Genomic DNA, 22080 nt, shown 5'->3' with positions numbered 1-22080 from the left:
AGTTCTTCTGAACTCTAGCTCTGCAGACACAGCTCTGTGAGCTGCCCCACAGAGCTTGCACATGCTGGGGTTGTTCAAGAGGCAAGTCCTTCTAATGAAGTGGGGATACAGTGGCATGGAGACATACAGTGAAAGACCAGAACTACATGCAAAACACAGTTTCACTCACTGATTTCAGTTTCATCCACTCTAGGCAATTGCATACACGATTAAATTATTTAGAGATGAGCATTTTCTCAAGGGTGTAAACTTAGCAAGGCTAAATGGGTTCACTTCTTTAAGTAAGTGGGTGGATATTTTGGATCATCTGGGGACTGATGCAGAAGCACTCAAGTGTATCCAGTCAACCAGCCAAGAGGGATCAGCACCAGCAAATGCAGTGGGGAGAGAATCTAGAGTTCTTACCTTATTCAAATATTTCTTAGGAAAAAGAAAAGCCACCTGCAAGTCCTTCCTGATCAGACAGTCTATAAATACAGGTAAAAGGTGCTACTGTGCCTAGTCAAGTCATATAGGAGTTGTGACAGGTGATGAAAGACTTGTGATAAATGTAAGGGTAGCTGGAAAAGCTCTGAAACACAGCTCAGTCTGTCCAGGCTAATCTAGCTGAGCTGGGCTACTTTGAACAAAAGAAAATATAATACTGCATGGGGCCTTAAAAATTGCTGTTTATTGGATCCAGAACACCCACATTCAGCTCTTTCTGACTTTCCCTTAGCTGCATGAAAAAAACTCAAATCAAGTGGCATTCAGGTAAACCTATAAATGGCAAAATAAATCCTTTGTAGGTGAAATACAAAAATAGCTTTGAAGAAGGATGCATATAACCTTGTTAATTGGCCAAAAGCTTTCAATCTTCATCACTTTGGAAGCAAGGTTAAGAGAGCAGATAAAGGCTGAGAAATGCAGAAGGTGCTCAGATACACCTTTGTCTCAGGTTCAGAGCCTTAAAACTCAGGAGCAAAACAATGTCAGGGAGAAGAGATTGACAGCAATGCCTTGTGTTGGGAATCAGGGGGTGGAAGGATTGCCTGCAGAAGGCACAATACTCTCATGGTAATGATGCCAGTAAGATTTAATTTACCAGTTTGTTCTAGGAAAGGTAATGACCTTAACATCACAGGAAACTTATCAAGAGGTCATCCACGCAGACACATGCTGATTTATTTTCATAATGAATGGAAATAGATGCTCAGCCACATGAATTTGCTTGCAGGAATGAATTTACACCATCTATCCAGCTTTGTGTTTAGTATCAGAAGAGAAAAAGAACATTTTATTGATATGTGGGGATTTAATTCCAACCCCTTTGAGTATCTCTAGGAAAAAAAAGCATTTCCAATTCATTTCTGACCAGACAAAAAACCCAAACCCCATAACAATCCCCTGAAATCTACCAAATTAATAATGGGAAGCAATGTCATATTGGAATAGGGATGTGCCATTTTATCCTAAGTACTGTTCATTTGTTGCTGTGCCATAGATGAAGCACCTCATAATGCCTCTGTTAGTAGAGAAGAGTGCTTACACATGCATTACCTAAGGATATGCTCTTCCTGGCTGAGTAATTCATTTCTGAGAAGCATATTTCTGAGAAGGTGAAAAGTGGGTGTCTAATCACAACTCCAGCAGCCACTGCAGAAACCTGACTCTGTAGTCCAAGCCCTGCTGCTCCAAACCCTAGAGGTCCCTGGGTCCCAGCTGCTGAGGACAAATTTCCTTCACAGATGGGAATTACATGTGTTACACAGCTTTTTCCAAGCCAGTCCACAGAAGGGTTGGCACAGCTAGTTTGGCTGGGGAGACGAGCATGGTCATCATGCAGAAAAAATGGAAAGGGAAGTCTGATGAACTACAAATAGAGTCATCCAAATGGAGATGACAGAATGGTACAGGAGATGAGAGCTGCCACAGAAGTGGGCCACACGTACAATGTGTAGTTTAGCTCAAGATTCTCAAGCTGGGCTGCAAGCAGTGAGTCACAGGCAGAGAGGAGGGATATGTATGGGATTTTGGTTCTTGAGAGGAAAAAATATGAAACAGTCAGAAATGACAGAGAAATGAGAGTGCTGGATGATGGCAAACAACCTAAGTGGAACAGGGGAGAGGGAGCTTTTGGCATCCGTGCTGCGGTGAACATCCCAGTGTAACTCATATTGATCTCCGGGGGCCAGTTCATTTCTGCTGGAAGAATCTGGCTTCTGGGACTCGAGGTACAAAATGAAAAACCCTCAATTGCTAGAGCACCAATGTTAGTGTTTGCCAAGTGTTTTTTATATTTCTTCCTGCAAATCTCCTTTTTTTTTTTTTTTTTTTTTTTTCCATTTTAGGGCCAGTGGAAAATATAGCAGAACAGGCAGCTTTCCAGCAGGCTTAATTTTGAAAGTTAAGCTGATCAGATGATTTAAGATTTGACAGATTTGTTTATCCACTCTATAGTACGGATTCTGCTTGGATTTTGTATGTATAGGTGCATATGCTTATCTGGTTACATCCAGACACACCAGTTATTAGCTAGGGGTACCAGGCCTATTTTCTGTTCTAAAAACAGAGCAGGGACACGTTAGGTTAGACACTCCTCAAGTAAATACTGATGATTCTGATTTCCAGATATACTTTTTTTTTTTTTTTTGGTGTGTGGAAACAAAATGGATGGTTCTGAGTTTCTCAAGAAGGAGTGTGTTATTTCAGCCACTACTGGAGTGCTGTGTCCTTTTTGAAAAAACACAACCTAAGACCTTTGGTTTCCTTTGTTCCATTCTATATATTCCCCCTCTGTCCTCAAGAAGCCTATGGAGGCTTGAGCAGAGTTTTAGGCATTGCAGGACTAAGCCAATGTGTAAATCATTACCTCTAATTTTCCTGAAAATACTTCTTCAGAATTGCTGCTTCAGCTGCCATTTCTTCTTCTGTCCTCCACTTGTCAGGGGAATCCTCTTTGTCATGTTGTTGTAACTTTGAAGGAGAAAGAAGAAAAAAAAATCTGTTCATATTTTTTCCCAGTTATAATGTCAAATTCAGGGCATGTTTGTATGCAATCATTCTAACTTATTTCATGTGTCTGCAGGACAGAGGGACCTGGTGAGGAAGAGATGGAGGGTGAAGGTTACTGGTTTAGAGTGGTGAGTTTCCCACCAGCAGTTTACATGAGTAGTTTTTCAGAAGAGATACATTCCCTCTCTGCATACAAATTTTTAGCTCTTCCTTGCCCTTGCTGAAAGTGAGACACCCCCTGGTTTAGTAGAAAAACTGACTATTTTAAGCATAATTATATGAAATGGGTGATTTGTTGAAAAAAAAAAGATAAAAAATATGTGAAACATATAATTTTTGCATCTAACTTGCCCAACATGCCCACAAAAATAAGTTCTAACCCATATGCAGTAAGTATTAAGTGATATTATCCCAGACATGATAATTTCTTCCTTTGCCACTCAAGAAGAATGGAGAAGCTGATGGCTTTGCTGCTTTCCCGAAGAAGAGAGTTCTATTTATGGTAAATACTGGCACTTGAGTGATTATTTGTACACATGTCCAGTCAAAGAACGCCTGACACTTGTCAAGTGAACGCTGCATTAACAACAGACAGCAGAAACATTTGCTTAACAGCTTTAAGTATTAGATTTCCAGTGTGTCTCTAGGTACAGAGCACAGCACAGACTGTATTAACAGCATCAGGGCTTCTTAGGAGCTTTATAATATTGACTTCTTGTTAATGTCACAAACAAAGTTGGGAAGTAATGAATTTACACTTTTTATTCAAGGACAAATTTTAGTATAGAAGACAAAATGGTGAAAGAACAAAAATGAAGCAATCACGAACCTGCCAAGCAAACTGCAGAACAGTATTATGGCATGTTTAGCAATAAACTAGGATTGTTAGCATACCTCCAACTCACAAATACTTTTATTTGTGCTGTGTTTCTCCTACTTTGAATTTTGCTGCCAGCTATAGTCCTACATAGTTTTACATTCTGCATCACAGCTTTCTCCCTGCTCAGCAGATGAAGCTGCATTAGAAAGTAATTTCCTTTCATGCCAATACAATACAGTAGCTGTAGGCAAATTAAAGTGTATTACTGTTCGACTAGGAGAGGACTAATCTTCATTGTATAGAATTAGAAAGATTTAAAAGCCAAGAACTGGAACAGTGTACACACTATCAACACACACCCTTTGTGTCCACGTGCCTGCTCTCTCCCACTGTACACACCAGTGCAGTGTGTGGGTACTACAGCTGACCTGGAATGAGAGGGAGATATCAGGAAGAGCATACATCATCCTGGACTTTCCATGGACAGTGAATGCTCACACTTCACAAGAGGATGCACTAGGGCAGGGCGAGTGGTGGTAAATCAATTGTCTAACTGAGGTGTGAGCTGTTTTCTGAGAAAAGCAGTGTCTTGCTACTTCGACCCAGCACCAGCAGGAGATGCAGCAGGCAACAGCTAGAAGGCAAGGGAGGGCAGCCCCTGTTCCTCAAGGTCTCCTTGTTTAACCTGCAAGAATTGCTTTTAGTGACATGATTTGGCTGCTGTTCTCCCTTGCTGTCCCTTTTCTGCACAGCCCAGGTGAAAGCTGACTTCAGGAGCAGACCAGTAAAGTGGGGATGTGACTTGTAGGTTGTGATTTTCTTCTTCCTGTTGAAAGAAACTGAAGTGAATAGTAATAAGGAGGCTTAACCTGAAATGGCCATTGTTGTTGTCTAAATTAAAACTGTGAAGTTGCAGACCACAGTGACTTCTCAGAGTTGGCAAAGGTGAGGGTTTTTTTTGCTACATAACAGCTAACCTTTAAAAATAATCAATCTTTGACTTAAGGTCAAAACAGATATATGGGGAGCAGAAATGAATCCTGAAACTTGCCTGGAGACCCAGCCTACTCCAGCAGCCCTGGCTCCCCAGGCTCAGCCCAGCTGTGCCGCACTCTCCGTGCAGGCGTCACACACTTCTCATGCTGAAAAGGTGCACCCACATTTTTTGGACACAGTGAAAATGTCGAACAACAGACTATGGTAAAATACTACCACACATATTAATTGTTCAACTGACTTACAGATCAATGTTATTTCAGTATAAAAATGCTACATCTACCCAGACAGGATCCCAGGACTATTCTGTGTTCAAAACTGTTACTATGTCAGTCATTTCTGAAGTGCAACAAGAAATTTTCACCCCAGTGCCACTTAGTTTGCAATACTACCTAACTAATATTGTAGATATTTTGAAAACCCTCTCTGGTGGCTGCCTGCCCTTTTCTGCCACCACCATTCTCCAGCTCCAGTATAAGCCAAACAATCTAGCCAGCCACATAGATGTGTAATAGTTAAATGATGCATAGTCTTGCTTGATGAGAAGTTCAGAGAAAGGCCACGAAGTTGATAAGAGGACTGGAACACCTCCCCTGCAATGACAGGCTGAGAAAGCTGAGGCTGTTCAGCCTGGAGAAGAGAAGATTGTATGGAGACCTCACAGCACCCTCCAGTACCGGAAGGGGCTACAGGAAAGCCAGAGGGGGATTCTTTGTCAGAACTGTAGTGACAGGACAAGGAGCAATGGGTAAAAGCTGAAACAGGGTAAATGTAGGTTAGAAATTAGAAAGAATTTTTTTATGGTGAATATGTTGAAACGCTGAAACAGGTTGCCCTGGGAGGTTGTGGATGTTTCAATCCTGTCAGTGTGCAAAGCCAGGTTGGATAAGGTTGAGCAACCTGGTCTGGTGGGAGATGCCCCTGCCCATGGCAGGAGGGTTTGGGACAGGATACTCTTTAAGGTCCATTTCAAACGCTTAACATTCAATGATTCTGTGATATTCTGGATGCTAAACATTATGCAGGTTCAAAATCAACAGTACCAACAAACAGAAGTCATAAATTAAAGGTCGCTTATACCAACTCCAGCTCAGGGATTCTACATGTTATGAATCACTGAAGGCTGAAAAACGCAACGGATGCCCACCTGTCCACCTGCCTTCTCCTTCAAATCTTCTCTTGTTATCTGCTAGGGGTCCTCAATGGTGACAAGATATTGTGCTCATGACTGGGTTTGGTCTCACCTGGTTATTCCATGTTTCTCATGTAAGGTACTTTTCAACCAGGTTCAGTTCCTCCTATGAGTAAGCAAAAGCTACTTTATGTAAACTGGTTTTGTTTGTTTTAATGAAGGGAGGCTAAGAGAGTCTCCATAGTATTTTGGCTAAGTTGTAAAGACACTTTCAGGAAAGAAGAACATACATATTTTAGTTATAAATTGTACTGATTTAGAATTCAGGTGGGAAACAAAACATAAAAGTTGATACTTGCTTCTGAGGGACTTCTGTGCCTTGCAGGGTGTTCGTATCCACACACACATCCAAGTCCCAGCCGTGAATCTTTGCAAACATATGACTTGCTACTGAAAGTTTGGATTAGATGGGAAGCAACACTCTCTTGCACCTAGAAAACACTCTGATGTTCTGCTGAAACTAGAGGGGAAAAAAGTGCCCTATTTGCCAGATATCTGTCCATAAAAACTAGTGATTTTCCCTTGTTTTCTATCTCTGTCAGCTGGACAACTTGAGCTGACATCCTTACTCAGATATATCCAAACAGAGACTAGCTTGAAGTCTGTGATACTTTCTGTAGATCAATTTTCCTTCTGCAAACTCTGGAAAGTAAAAGAACATTATCCAGAGCCCTGTATAATTTGCCTTACATAATTTTCTGTGAGAGAGGTTTTGCCCAGATTTTCCTGGACAATCTGAATAGAGGAATAGAGGAGATTGACAGATTCACATAATCTCAGAAACACTTTGGCTACCTTCTCTGGGTTAAGGCTTGCAGATTCCCCAAAGGACCCTAAACACAGCCATTGCCCTTCTTGCAATGAACACATCTAGAAGTTCTTCTAGAACATTTTAGAATCCCTTCCGAAGCAAATGTTTACATGCATTTAGAGTTGTGCTAAGTAGCTGCTATTTCAAGTGAAATGAAAATAGCATATGATGAGGTTGCAAGATTCACTTCTGTGCATAAACACTGAAGGGAAAAGGGACAGCTTTTGCTCAGTGTCTTTCAGGGACATTGATGGGGTGTTGGGGCCACTGCCACGGTCTTTTGAAGAACTTTGTGGGCACACCTGGCTCTTCTGACAAGGACTTTTTGGTGGGAAGCAGGAGACCCCTTGTCTCCCCTGAAGCTCAGCTGCCCTCACACACAAAGCAGAAATGAAAGGAAGCACAACCTGTTTTCAGCAGTGTTATGGTAATGCTGGTCAAAGGTGGCCAAATACAGACTAAGGTTTGCAACTCCTATACCAAGTGAAAGAAAGAAGAATGAGGAAGCTATAATGATTGAAAAAAAAAACCAACACAAAGGCAGAAAAGAAAAAAAAAGGAAATAAAAAAAAAGCTATAAGCTGGCCAGAACAGAAACAATGAATACTGTACTGATCTACAAGGGATGGATCTCCATGATGTTTTATATTGACACGAGCTTAATCTGTTAACTCTAGCAAAATCATTGCTTTCCAGTCTGTACTCCTGCAAGGAAGCAGCATTTCTGTTGTCTGGACCCGGCACAGAGGCTGAGAGGGGAGTCTGCGTACACACGGCCTTGCATTGCTCCAGGCCAGTGCACACCAAGGCAAGGTGAACCTCTAAAACCTTTTCTGTAGAGCTCCAAGCTACTTACCATTTATAACAGCTGGTATTTGGCCTGTTTTCATAAGAGAAAGGTGACGCAAAAGCATCACACCAGATGGACACAATATTTTACTGCGTAACTCAGAAAGCCCCAAATTCTCTGAACCCAAACGTTTTGTTGTATTACAGAAATGTCTCAGAATCATAAACATTCAGAGGAAAGTAAGCAACCAGATCAGCATAGCTCAAATAAGGCGAGAATAGGATGAGAGAGCATGAACAGCTCTTTTAGACAATATCTATTATGTTAACTTTTTCTTTTAATATTCTGAACAAGCACTGAGACACACATTAGTCAATTCTCTAATCGCGGTTGCTCAGCAAATTACACACTGTATCTGCTCAATATTCTTCAAGCACTAAGACTCTTGTTTATAACTTAGAACATCTTTTTGCCTTGCAGTACAAATAAATGCACTATTTCTAAGATATGCCCCTCTTCAAGCAGATCATTACTGATGTCTGACTTCTTGGGCTTCCTGATAAATTATCCTCTTCTTTCACCTCAAGCAGAAAATGCTCTTCCACCGATAATCTATGACTGTCAGTCTTGATTACATGTAAACAGTAGAGCTCTTTGAATATTTCTGTTCGAGAAAAGTGTTCATTTTCTCACTCATGTCTCCCAGTGTGAGATGCTGGCAGACCTGACAGCTGTGCTTTATGTTATTTTATTAAAGTTGCTAGTGCTGCAGAATGGTCTATGTTTTTATCACTGCAATTCTTAAGGGAAACACAATATTGTTTTATAGCACATTCATGTTGGGGAGCCTCTCTTTCTTGCCCTTTGTGGAGGAGCCCAGAATTCTCAACACAGCAGACTGTTGGGGACCTGGATCGACAACTGGCTGTTGTTTAAAGTATTATGTATATTATGGTTTGTCACATCACCATCAGAGAAGCAACCTGTGTAAATACAGAGCACAAACCAAAAGTATGGGGGGAAAAGCTTTTATAGTAGTCAGAACTATTCTCACTGCCCATGAATATTTACAGTTGATAGTTAAGAGTTGATAACCTTCGATGCATTTAACTAAAAGAAAAACTACAGTGATGGAGAGTAATTACACCAAACTGCAGCAACGCAACAAAACCCATCTGCTTCAGCATTATAAAATATACTATCATCAAAAGCAGCAGCTAACAAAAAAAATCCCAAACCAAAACAAAAAAACAAACAAACAAAAACCCCCAACAATACTTGCTAGCAGCTTGAATCAGAGATCAGGCATTACCCAGCTGCTGGTGTTCATTATTACCAGTGCACCTTGGGATACCCAAGCATCTCTCCATACTTAAAACCTACACTTAGGTGAAATCTGCAGAGTGATATCTCATCATCAGATTAACACAAAAACCATGAGGATGCTGAAAAATCTCATCTCTCCTCTCCAGTGGCAATCCTTCTCCAGAGACTGAAGACAAAAAACTGATCCCAGGGCTGCTACATGTACCTCTTCCGCCAACTCCCTTATGGCCCCAGAGCCGTGATTAACACACACCACAGCACCTCCCTGCTCCTCTTGCACTGCAGCAAACAGATGTAGTGGGGCTTCACTCTCAGCATCCCACTATGTAGGAGAAAAACTCAAGGGCTGAGCTGGCTATGCCTTCTCAGCCCTTTGATGTTGCTAAGGGTCTCCGGTCCTAGTGACAATTTCCAGACATCTAAGCCTCCTCTTGTACTGATGTGAACATCAACTTAACTCCTGAATTGCTTCCTTTGCATGATCTTGTCCTCCTTGCTCTTTCCAGTGCTTTCTTTCCTTTCACTTCTCTTTGTCTTTAGCTTATAAGGTCCCATTTCATTTCCACCTCCCCCCACAATGTAATTAAGTGCGACATTTACTGCTATTATCTCTACCTCCTGCCATGCTCCAGCCTTTCCTCACTCTCTGCTGACTTGCTGAAGGGAATGTGAGGTTTTTGCTGCGCAGCTCCTCTGCCAGTCCAAGCCTCCTGCCTCCATCCCATTTGCCTACAGTTGTGGCTCAAGTCTCGCCCAGAATCATGGACTAGAATAATGGCTGAAACACAGCAGTTTCACAAAGCAGCTTCTCAGGGATGCTGCAATCACATGGCTGTATATACCCTGGTTTACCTACTGGGGGAAATCATTGCAGGGGCTCCCAACTCTGGGTAAGCCCCAGCTGGGCATCCCCCTGCAGCTGTTCTGCTCAGGGCCCCAGGAAAGGCAAAAACACAGGCAGAGAAGCAGCATGGCAGGCTCCCCCTTGAGCACACAAGACAGCACCTACAAGACATTGTGTAATTCAGTGCTAGGAGCCTGTCTGTCCCCCCATCAGCTGCTTTGGGATCCAGATGCCTTTCCAAGCCCTTTCACCATTGCTCCCACTTCTAGCCTGAGCAGCTCAGGCAGTTCATTGCTTTCCACATCTCTGGGCCCGTCTCTATATTTAATTACAGCTACAAAACTGCTGTAATTTAATTGCTCTAATTTACAGTGAACACTGCAGAAAAACCCCACATCCTATAATTTTCTCATCTGCTGACTTTGCTTATGATTCTATATCATACAGATAGCTGCATTTGCATGAATCAGAAATCCCTGATTTTGGGGTGGTTTTTACTTGCTGCATTAAATCTGAATTATTTAAGGAGATGAAAAAGAAGCCTAAATTGTCTGAATTCTATATGAGACAAATTTTTAACTATCTACTGGAAAATCCTTCTCCATTTGTTTTATTGCTTCTGTATGAAATATGCTGCTACCTCACAGCTGCTGATATTATTGCTGCAAAGCATATATTCCACTGGAAACCTCAGTTTATCAAAGCTGTGTTTCAGGGAGTGGTGGTTTTTTCCCTCTTGTTGACTCTCTGTCATTGTGACTGCAAATATTTTTTTCAGTTTTATTGTTGTGCTTTGGGGAAAGGCTTGAACCTCACACTTCACGTGGACATATGAATAACTGCATCCCTTTTTAGCAAAGCACTTAGATGAAGAGAACTTTGTGAAAACACACGTAAAGGTTAAGTAAAACCCTTGAGGATATGTGTTTAAGTGCTTTGCTAAAACAAACTCTGCAAACCGTAGTTCCTAACAAGTCTGCATATGAAAATGATAAGAAAAAAGAATAAATATGAAGGGCATCTTAAGAAATTTGCTTTTTAAAGTATAAAAGACAAGTAAACTCACAAGCAGAACAACAGTTGTATAGAAAACATATTTGCCATTCAGTGAAATATGTAGATTTCAATCTGAAGAGCTCACATCTTGACAGACTTCCAGTTTGGCTCCAACAGAGATAAAATTCTTGGAAAGTGAGCACATTACAAAGGAGATACTTGAAGGAATATCCATTGGAGTAAGAAGTTCTGCCAAAGACTTGGGGAAGTGCTATTTACAACCTGATAAAATCCAGGCAAGAATATATTAAAGTGTTTAAATACATTTTCACCATGCTTATTATCTTCCAAGTTAGCAGATAATGTTAGAAACACCTATGTAGTCTTTCTGGGAAGAAAAGGTAGATTATTGTGAGGAGGTTCCAATGGCTTTGGCTACAGAGGGCTGTCTGCACAAGAGAGACATGTTTCATAAAGACCTGGGAAAGAAATGGCAATGTCATCAATGTGATAAAATTGGAGGAAACGTTATCCTGTGTGCACAGCCTGCCATGCAACGTTACTCATTTGGAAAAAAGCTATTTTTAATCAAGGAAAAGCACTTTAATCAAGGATAGACTCAGTGATTCAAAAATTTCATGCAGGTGCATGTATTACTTGACTGAAAGCCTCTTCCCAAAAGGTCAGAGATGCAGAGAGATGTGCATGTCCCACTCCAAGAGCAGAGATAACCTCGAGGTGCCTGTATCAGGCTGATGTATTCAGGGCCCTACTGCAGGGAGTTTCAAAGTCAGAACTTCCCTTACTAATCTCCTTAACTTTAGACAAATATTTGCCATACCCTGAGCCCACTCCGCAAGATTCATGACATGCCAAGGAAGACACATGTGTGCTAGGGAGGTTGATGTGGCTTATTTGCTTTCTTTGTCTGTTTTTCTGACAGCACAAAGGATATCAGCTGCAGGTCTTACGGCATCGGCACAGAGCCAGTTCACCACACAGGGGAAATACGAGCATGTCCCCATCTCCTGGGGGGAGTTTCTCTGTCCTCACCACATCTCTGGGTCTTGCAGGAAGAGCTCACAGTGGTCAGAGCAGATTTCTCCTTCTCTGGGGAATTAGCTTGTTCCTATTAAAAAAACCCAAGCAAACAAAAACTAAAATCCTCACCAACCCCTACTCTGAGTCACTCTCCTCACTGGCTGTAGGAGGATTTCAGGAAGATTTCAGATGTCTAAAATGACACATACCATATATTTGAGACAAACCACTGGGGTTTCAAAGACTCCTTTTGTGTGTGCTTCTCAGAAGACCCCTCATGTGCCAAAAGACCTCCCAGGATGATCCTGTCTGCTTTCCTCACAGTGCTCAGGATCATGGCACTCCTGGAAAAAGCTGCAACCCCAGGACAGCCTTTTCCCCCAGGCATCCCTCAGATACTTCTTTAGCTTTTGGCCTTGCACATGCAAGGTTACCTCGCCTCTGAGATTGCCTCCCTGGGATTTAGGCAGCCAGTACCCTCTAGTAAGTAGGTACTAAAATAGGTTGAGGAATGAATTGCTCTCATTTAACATTCACTCAAAAAAATATGGCTGCATTTATTATGCAGCATATTGTTTTATATACTGTTTTGTTATAATAAGTCATGTTTAAAATGTCATGACATTTAAATCTACAGCAGTAAGAGGGAAATGCTGAAAAAGAGCAAGATGATCAAAAAGGATTTGAAAAATCCTGGTGAAATTTTACAGACCAAATACCCTCATTATAGTAAAAATAACGTCACAAAACAGCTTAAAACTCACCTATGAGAAACCCATTGTAGAGAAACCCACAATGTCCCTCCATGTCTCTGTGTCACTGTGGTGTCCCCAGGTCTGTGTGGGTGCCACCACCAGCTGGGCAACAGGGGCTGGCTGTGGCCAAGGGACTCAGCACCTGCAGAAAAGCCCCCAAGGGGCTCTGCTGCCCTTTGCCACTGAGCCACCACAATACTCTGGAACACTCTACTGCACACACCCTTGGAACTTGTTTAATGCCATTTGTCTCACTGAGTAGCTGAATTTCAATGTCTGTGCTAAGTCATGTAAATGAACTTTACATAGAATATAAAAGCCTACTTTAATGTGGCTTCATAGTCTTTGAGGAGAGACAGAGCCTACCACATCTACTGCTGATGATCCACATGCACAACGGCAGATTTTCACTAGAAAGTCTTTTAATGTTAAAAAGAAAATAGTGCAGAGCAAAGGAGCTACTCTGTTCCTGCAGATTCAGTGCTCTTCTTTTCCACCAGGTCTGGACCCATATGCCAGCAACCCTCACTGCTGCTTCCATGCTCCCTCACCCCCCTCCAAGGGAAAAAACAACAGCAACTGCAACAGCAAAACAGATGGTGATGCAACGAAACATTAAACCTGATCCCAATACCTGAGCTGTACTATGAATATTTCACTGAGGCATGGGGTAGAAAAGACAAAAAAAATGACCTTTTTTCACCATCTTAAGCAATATTTAACCTTGTAATTGCTATGGACACATTGAAGACACATAAGAGAGAGACAAAGACTATTTAAAAGGGGCTGTGTATATTTTAAAAACTAGTATATCAATGTTCCCATTACAACCTGCCAATATGAATGACATTTACTTTTGCTCTGAGAAATGAAAGAAACTCTAAAAGACAGACTGCATTAAGAATCTATTGATATTCCACTGACTTAGCAATATAAGAACCAAACAAGTTTTGTCAAGGGCAAATGCCCTAGAGTCTGTAAATTCATCTCTTAAAGTAGCAGCAGTAAAAGAAAAAAAAATCTTCAATGTCTAGAATATTTTTAAAACCCAGTGGAGGCTCACACTTCTGGATGTTTTGATGGCAGTGGATGGCACCAGACCCATATACGGGAGCAGAATTGGAGATTTCAGATGGTCAATCACCTCTTCGAGTTTTTCTACTGGTTAATATCACTGTAAAATTCATGCAGGAAGTTCCCTTAAGAGACATCATATGAGGTTTTGCCCAAATCTTTTTTTTCCCTGTTGTAAAAACTTCACAAAGATATGTCACCTATACTCATATGTGGTCCCAGATTCTGTTTGGGATGGATGGACACAGGAGGTGTAAGCTCTGCCAGAGGTCCCTGCATTGCCTTCCCAGCATTAGCGGAAAGAGCAGGGACGAGGAGGGAAAGTAAGAAACAGTTTGGTACTGTTCAAGCAGAGTCCTCATCCCTCAGATGAATCTCTGAACTCATACACTAAATCAAATGATAGCAAAACGTCACAGGTAAGGGGCCTGATACAGTAGCCCATATTTACCAGACTGGAATCACTGGATTTTCAGGGAGTAAAGAGGCACAGGCTGCTTTCACTTTGAGGAGGAAGCATCTATTTGTTCCTCTTCCAAGCTGCAGTGGTGGCCTTCTGTTCAAATGGGTTTTTTTTGGGGAATAAGACCAGTTGTACCCACATAATGCCCACACAGAAGAATGAGGATGGCATAATACCCTGGGAATATAATATTCTGCAACTAATTTAAGCAAAGGGACTGTGAATTTGGAGAGAATTTGTTTTAGCTAAATATGTGTTGCAGTTAATTAAGGCTGATAGTTTCTATTAGTAAAAAAGTGGTTTTGATGAAAACACATTGAAAATCTTACTAAACTGCTAAAGAAAAGCCAGTTGCTACTGCCCATGCTACAACCTCCCAAACAGCCCATGTTTCTATATAGAAATCAGGAACTGATAGCATTTGCACAACAATTATTATTTAATATGTAGACTTCAGTATTGCTGTTGGACAGAATTAATATTAAAACCTTTGAGGACAAATATTTTAGAAATATTCTTCTGAAAAAGTAACAGGAACTTTTTTAGTTTGCAATACTTTTGAAAGCTCTGTTCTGGTGATGATACTCTGGCAGCAGATCACCACCATCTCTTACCATAATCCAGAGGACAGGATTCAGAGCTACAGAAAATCCCACACTGCATGGATGCGGTGAACACATGACCATGGGGGATGGAGGGGAAAAAAGGTACAAAGACAGGAAAAGCAACCCAAACATCCCCAATTTTCAGAGACAAAAAGTAATTTTGTTTTCCTTCAGTTCAATCAGTTTTTTCATGCCTTAGGAAACAATGAGATCAACAGAAATGAAAGCAATTTCCAGCAGATATGAATAAAACACATGGCTCAGCTGAGAAGAGGTTGCACATTACTCCAGGAGTGCAGTCAAATACTTGTGGATTAAATGCTGTGAGAATGGATCATGCATGGACTTGCTTCATCTCAATTTGCCAGACTAGGAATTCTCAGGTTTCCCACTCCTCCTTCAGGAGGGAGTGGATTAAGAAATTGGTTGTACAGTCACACATTTCGTGGAAGACTTGCAAGAAAATTTTGTTTATTTAGACACATTCTGAAGTCATAGCAGGGTACCTTGCAATCAGAACTTCTTCCACAGGACTGTTGCTACATTTCCCTCCTTTTTTTAGGTCATTTTCCTTTAAACTATTCTTCAAGCAAAACTCAGAAAAAATATAACCTTCTCAGCCTGTTTCAGGGTTTTCCTGTGCACATACCGAGGTGTACAAAGGCACACAAGCTCTCCTCATTCATCCTGACCCGTAAGCACCATTACACTTAATTGCAGAAGACACTGTCTTCACAGCTTTATTTCTCATATGACATCTTGTGAATTGCTTTTAAGAAAAGCCATTTACACAACTTCTATATATATGTAAACTAGTACTCTAATGTCACATTCTTGTTTGCACATACCCTTGTATTCATGTCAGCCAGTCCTAATGCAAAAGCAAATGGCCCTTCATGCATTTCAGTTAGGAAACAGTAGTATGGATTTTCATAAAACAAAAGTTTGACTGATACTATGCAAAATCTGTTCCACGGAAACATTGGCATCTTGCCCATCATCTTCCACAAAGTTCAGTATCTTTGTTGGTGCTCATCTACTTGACTTCTTAATTGTCTGTGTTCACTGGCTGTATCAAATGGAGTTTCCTTTTTGCTTTTGCTCAGTGCATATTACATCTTTTAATCGGTATATATAATTACTTACCACAATCTGCCATGCCAGATTTTCTAAGCATTAGTCTAATTAACTTAAGCTTGATAATTATATTTCAGATATCATAACAGTATGCACAGAACTTGCAGATTATGCTGTTGGCTTAGCTGTTTTTCTGATAACATTTTTCTCCTATTCTTATTTTTCAGTTTTTCCTTTTGTTTTTTCTCTTTCTGTAGAGGGTGGGAGCACAAGCACAAAGAGGGATTGCTGTTCTCTTTAAATGACTCCAAGATTCCCAAAAAACAAAAGCTGCCTGTTTTTAATTACAACCCATCAACTAAGTCAACACAAATGAGAATGGATCCATAATGCAAGGATTTCCTCTTTTTATAAGAATAAAAGACAAATATGTCACCAAAGAAAGAAACTTGAGCTTCCAATAGTGGAAATCGTAGAGGATTCAGGCACAGACCTACAGTGCTTACTGGCCAATTATGAAAGTACTCAGACTTTCCACAGGTCTCCAGCCCGAGCCATTCTAATTATACGCCTGTTGGCGACAGGCTGCCGCCAGGGAGGCAATAAATAAGTGATAACATGCATGGGATCTGGCACAGGCACCTTTTCAGCACAGAGAGATCATCCTTCACAAAGTGATACAGGCCATCTGGGCAAATGAAATATGCAAGCCCGAGACCTCAGGTAAGAGTAAATAGAAGCAGAGGACACTTTTGTCACAGTAATAAATAAAGGAAAATAAAAAATAAAAATCAGTAACAGGCTGTAGATTTGTATTTGGCTTTTTTTTTTTTTGGATGTAAGTGGCATTCCTGTTCACTTCTGTCCAACTCACTATGGTATCCTGCATTGTTTGATTTGCCTTCCTCTTGGATGAGGGGATGGACATTGTGTCCCACCACATCAAATGGCCTCTGCCTGGGGGCAGATGGGGCAGAGCCAGGAAGACCAGACCTCCTCTCCCTGCTTCCAGAGACCATGGTTGACTGGAGTGTCACAAGCCATGTTCAGGTCCCACAGGCACCCAGACCACAGTTTGGACAGTTGGGCTGCAAACCCACCATGTACGTCTATGCCAAGAGCTCATTGGTTAGAATTTTGGGTGCAGTGGGGCATAAGTATTGTCAAGTCCACACAGAGAATCACATCAAAGACTTTGCATTTACTCTGTGGTTATTGGTGAGGATTTAATCAGCTGTGAAACACTGAAAGACTGCTCAACTGCTCCCATATTTTAACAGACTTCATGGATAGAGATGGGGACAGGCAGTTCTTGCTGAAGTTCCCCTCATTCCAGTCCTTATTTTCAGATGATTGAAGGGCTGCCACCCTTGACAGAAAACATTATCAGCAGTCCAGGGTGGCAAGTACATAAATAAGCATAGCATAAATCTGAATATTGGTAATTAGCATTTGATTCAATCAGACTAAAAGTGTTAGACCACTGTAGCAGCGATTCCTTATAGAAAACTATTTAACATTCCAATTATCTTTAATGAATTAACCTCAAAGCATGGCTGAGGTGCACCATCCTAAGAATCCCTTTGCTCATCTACAGTCCACTTGCAACTAATTTCACTTCTCAAGCCTACCTCAATTAACATTTTTCTGTATTTCACACATCAGTAACTACAGTACTGAAATATGCACTCCTTTCCCAAATTTAATAGCTGAGATACTTTCATTTTTTTTATTCTACAAATGAAGGAAAATCATTTCCTGCTACTATCTCAAACCAATTAAAGTTTTTTTTTATATTGGTTTTGCATCTCTTCGATATACATATGAACCAAAAAGTCTGACATTTTTCACATAATAATTACTTGGAATTGATCTGCTATTCAGCACTCCAAAGACAAAGGGGTTTACAATTCACAAATTTTAAAGTTTAGTTTACATTTTACATTGCTAGAATTTTTAAGGAATGCTTTTTTGGTTGAAGGTTTTATATTAGGAAAGAAAACTCAATCACTACAATTAAATCATTTAAATTTTTCAAAAAGAAAAAAATTAGAAAATTGCACATTTATCCACAGGCCTCAAAAGAAAACTCACTGGCTTTTTAGCCACCATGCAACTACAACTATACAACTAGCTATTGCAAAATAAAGACAACTTTTGTGTAAGATACCCTGTGCATTTTGTAGCACCAGTAGCTGGACAGATATCTAGTAACTGCATGGTCTCATAGAGCTACCAAAGCCTCTAAGGTGGGTTGAGACTGGTCAGTGGCTTCCCTATCTGCATAGCAGGGCAACTGCTGGACCTCATGACTCTTCCCTTCTGCTTCCCTTGGTTTTCCCTGTCAAGTGTATGAAAAGACAGTGCCATTTAATATCATTCCCTCTTTAACAGGGAAAGACAGAGAGGAATCTCTTGCTTTGCACCATGGTTGCGGTGAAAGGAGCAGCATTCTCGAACAGATTATAAATCTGACATTATTTTCCTTTTCACTCCATGTTTTCAGCATTATTTTAGCATTAAGAAAAATGAACACACATGTAAGATAACAGCATCCACGCAGCAATATGGCATAGCTGTTATTCTTCTTACAAGGTTCCAATTTAATTTTATCATCAAATACCACACAGTACCAATTCTTATGTTGTTTTCTGTACTGATCTTAACCTCAATGTAGAGCTAAGCATGTTGCACTGTGCATATCATCTACAGCTCACTGTGGAGAGCATTACCAGTAGAGTGACATGTGGGTATACAGTACATGACTCCTCCTCATGTCAGGACTGTTGCATTCTCCTTCTCCAGCTGAAGTACAGTCATTCCTTCTCTGAGCTACTGAGTATGCTGGAGTGAAGTTATGCAGACAGGGACACAGACATAATATGGCTTGCCCATACAGATACATAAATAGAGTTTGTTTTGTGTATTAATTTTTATAATAAATAAGGACATGCATGGCCTATTTGGCTACATAAGCAAATCCGTGCCCTGAAAGAGGATGTTCTCATTAAGTGAAGCTGCAACCTCAAATCTTATCTAAAGTGCTGTTTACTTTGCTGGCAGAAGAGCCAGCATGCTACAGAGCATATATATTTCAGTATTGCCACTCAAATTGAGAGCACCCTATAATAAATTCTGAAAGCTTAAAAAATTTTTTAATAAGCCAGTAAGAGAACATACATTAAAAATCAATAACTGCTTAATTTAGCTAACATTATAAACTAACATTTTTAGATGGATTTTTTTCTTATCACACCATTTCTCTCTGGTGTTTTATCTACTCTCAGAATACTAAATATTGTAACATTTTGCCATCACCTGAATTTTTACCCACCCTTGGTTTGTTATCACTTACACCACTTTAGAAAGTCTAAATAGTAGTTAAAAACAAACTCTCTGCTAACATCCTATTTCCACTACTTCCATTTATAACCAATACCACACTGCATTTATGCATCAATCTGTTACATCAAAACCTGTGTCAAGCCTGATTTTACTCATATTCTTTGTCAAATACCACTAGGCTCCTGGAATGGCTCTGGTCCCCTCAGCCAAGCTGGGGAGAAACTCTTCACATCAAGCACTATTATCACTGAGCAAGTGTCAAGTACCAAACCTCTGCAAGGTGCTCCACCTGCGCCAATGCACCCTGTAGACTTCTCCCTCCAGTCTCTCATGATTTCAGTGCCCAGCCAGGGCCATCCTGATTCCAGGATTGAAAGCACTGGTAGGATCATCAGCTGCCTTGGAGCCGGAGCAAGCCTGTAGGGTATCAATTCACTGTCTCCTATCACAGCTTACTGGCACTGCTACCTCAACTGATAATTTCATATTTATTTCTTTTAAAGTCTGCTTTAGGTGACAGTGGCCAGAACTGGAGATAAGCTTGAGAATATTAGGAAAGCCATATCTGTTACACATTATTTCTGTGGCACAGATCAAGTCAAGAGCTTCCATCGTTTCAAGTCACCCCTGGGGTTTTAGAGCATCAGTAAAAATTTGGATAAATCTATTGGAAAAAAAATTCCCTATTCACAACTAAAAAGTCTGCTGAAAATTAACATTGTGAAGCATCTCATGTTCATTCTTTAATAAGGGAAGAGGAAAAAAATGAGATAAACTAAAGAAAGCGAAATAGTGTGTGCCAATTTGCTGCTCTACCACATGAAGACAGATCTTGTGCCGATTTTGGCACCAGTAGGAAAAGGCGATTATCTCCAACTCCCCTAATAAGATCTTAGGACATTCTCTCTAGATAACAAATTTGTCAGGAAATCAGAAGCTGATTCATGTCCCCCATTCAGCAGTGCATTTAAGTTCTCTCAATGCTGAGCATGTGCAAGAGCTGCTTGAACTCACTTAAGCTGATCACTTGCTTAAATGCTAAAATGGGATTGCACTGAATACCTGTAGGCACATCCATAATTAAAAAAACCTTCTGAGCCTAACAAGCATAGCTGGCTGTGTTACTCATTGTGCACATTTGAGGGCAAGGACTCCTGCTTTAATTAAAGTGATGGAATGAAGATATCTGAATGCTCACATATTATGGCAGTGAGCACAGCACAGAGCAAGAAATTAAGTCTAGTGTGAATCAGAAAGCTGCATGTAGAGCTGGATTAAAACTAGGAAAAAATAGGAGAAATTAGATTAAATTCTTCATGAAAATGCTATTTGCTAATTCAAATGCAAACATTCTGACAAATTTTAGTAAAATAACATTTCCTTCATTCGTAGTGTCTTCTCTTATATCTACAGAAGATTCTCCTGGTTTCACACTTCACCACTGTCCTGTTTCAGTTGTTGCTAATGAGCACCTGATATTATTTTAAAAATATAGAAAATATGCATGGTGCTTAAGGGTAAAAGGAGACCCAGCAAGGAAGGACCACATCCTGCAGTGTTTACTCATAAGCATTTCACCAGCATGTCCCTTAACCCGCAGGGATAATTGGGGTCTGCAGGTCTTCCATAATTGTGAGCTCAGCACAGGGAAACGTGAGTTTTTTAACACTCTGGAAAACTGCAGCAATCACTGTTTATAAAAACAGCACAGAAATGGAGAAGCCTGCATTCATCCAAACAAGACAGTTTTGTATATAAACTCAGAACTGTGATTAACAAAGGATAAAATAGTAGATCATAATTGTCCCATCCACAATTACATTGAATTTGTGAAAAAAATAAGGTGAATAATACCAACTCTAATATTTCCATTTCACTTTGGAGTTTCAAAGAAGTGGTGTAAGAACAAAAGGGGTCAGCATGCTGAGGCCAGCATTCTTGTCAGGACTACAGACTGCTGCTCTCAAAGGAGATTCACCTCCATCTTGGCCATCTTTCCCTTCCTTTGTGTATTTTTTTCTTCCTCCATTATGTTTTTCTTTTTCTCTCAACTTCATCTGATGCCCAAGCAGATGCTGTGCAATGCCCAGCACTGGAGATACCTCATCCAACAATGGCAAGAGGAAAACCGTGACGGAGCCTGGGATTTTCAATGCAGGAAGCAGGAACTGAGAGCCACCAATTCCCAATCAAGTTAAGGTGTTCACAGCATTGTTTATTCTAAGAGATTGTTTCAAAAGCATATTCAAATTAAAACCCATACACCACTTAACACTGATGTCAGAATGACACTAGCTAATTTGATGCATTTTTCTGGGAGAAAAGGTGCTTTGCTTCCATTTCTATCTGCCACTGAAATGCTGCTGTGCAAACTGAGATGAAACATTCCTGCTGTTTCCGCAGGCCTACAAAGTACCCAAAATCCATAGGTCTTTTCTTTTAGGACACATTTTCACTACACACCGAATGAAAAAAACCCGACACATTTACATATTTCCCCCAGCAAGTACTTCTGCATTAGATCAGCCCTTGGCTGCCTTGGCAAGGAGTGAAATCATAACAGGCTGAGATAAAGCAAACAAACCCCATCCTGCCAGGCAGCTGCCGCTGCTCACATCGGAGCCGCTGGCAGTGGGAGACCGGGGCACGTCCTGCTCTGGGTTATTCTGCATTATCCAGGATAAACCCTCTGAGCTGCATGGTAACTCTGGATTTGCAGGGCTCTAATGGGGCTCTGCCCTAGTGTCACAGCAGGCATAGGCAGTGAGTCAGGCCCCATCGGCAGCAGGATTTGACCTGGCTGGGGTCTGCTGCAGTCAGTGCAAAAACACCCATTGGCTTCACTGGAAGCTCATTCAGCATTTCAGTGCCAGCAGGGAAACAAAGCTCAAAAGGTCACACAGAGAAAACATAAAGGGGAAATTGTTCCAAAGCACAAGGAGCTGTTTCAA

General features: G+C 40.8%; 1 protein-coding gene across 3 annotated transcripts in view; it reads right to left on the bottom strand.

The window, feature by feature from the left end:
• FHIT (fragile histidine triad diadenosine triphosphatase) overlaps nt 1–22080 on the bottom strand; it is a 549696-nt gene that overhangs the window by 5069 nt on the left and 522547 nt on the right. For all 3 annotated transcript variants that reach the window (XM_071549691.1, XM_071549693.1, XM_071549692.1), the window contains exon 6: nt 2852–2955. In XM_071549691.1, coding sequence (XP_071405792.1) covers nt 2854–2955 — 102 coding nt within the window. In that variant the 3' untranslated portion in view covers nt 2852–2853. The remainder of the gene's footprint in view (nt 1–2851; nt 2956–22080) is intronic.

The sequence above is a fragment of the Pithys albifrons genome, chromosome 3 (genome assembly GCF_047495875.1).
Source record: "Pithys albifrons albifrons isolate INPA30051 chromosome 3, PitAlb_v1, whole genome shotgun sequence".
In the NCBI taxonomy this organism is placed as follows: Eukaryota; Metazoa; Chordata; class Aves; order Passeriformes; family Thamnophilidae; genus Pithys; species Pithys albifrons.
The sequence above is the reverse complement of the archived record's forward strand: the minus strand, read 5'-3'. Positions and strand labels throughout refer to the sequence as shown.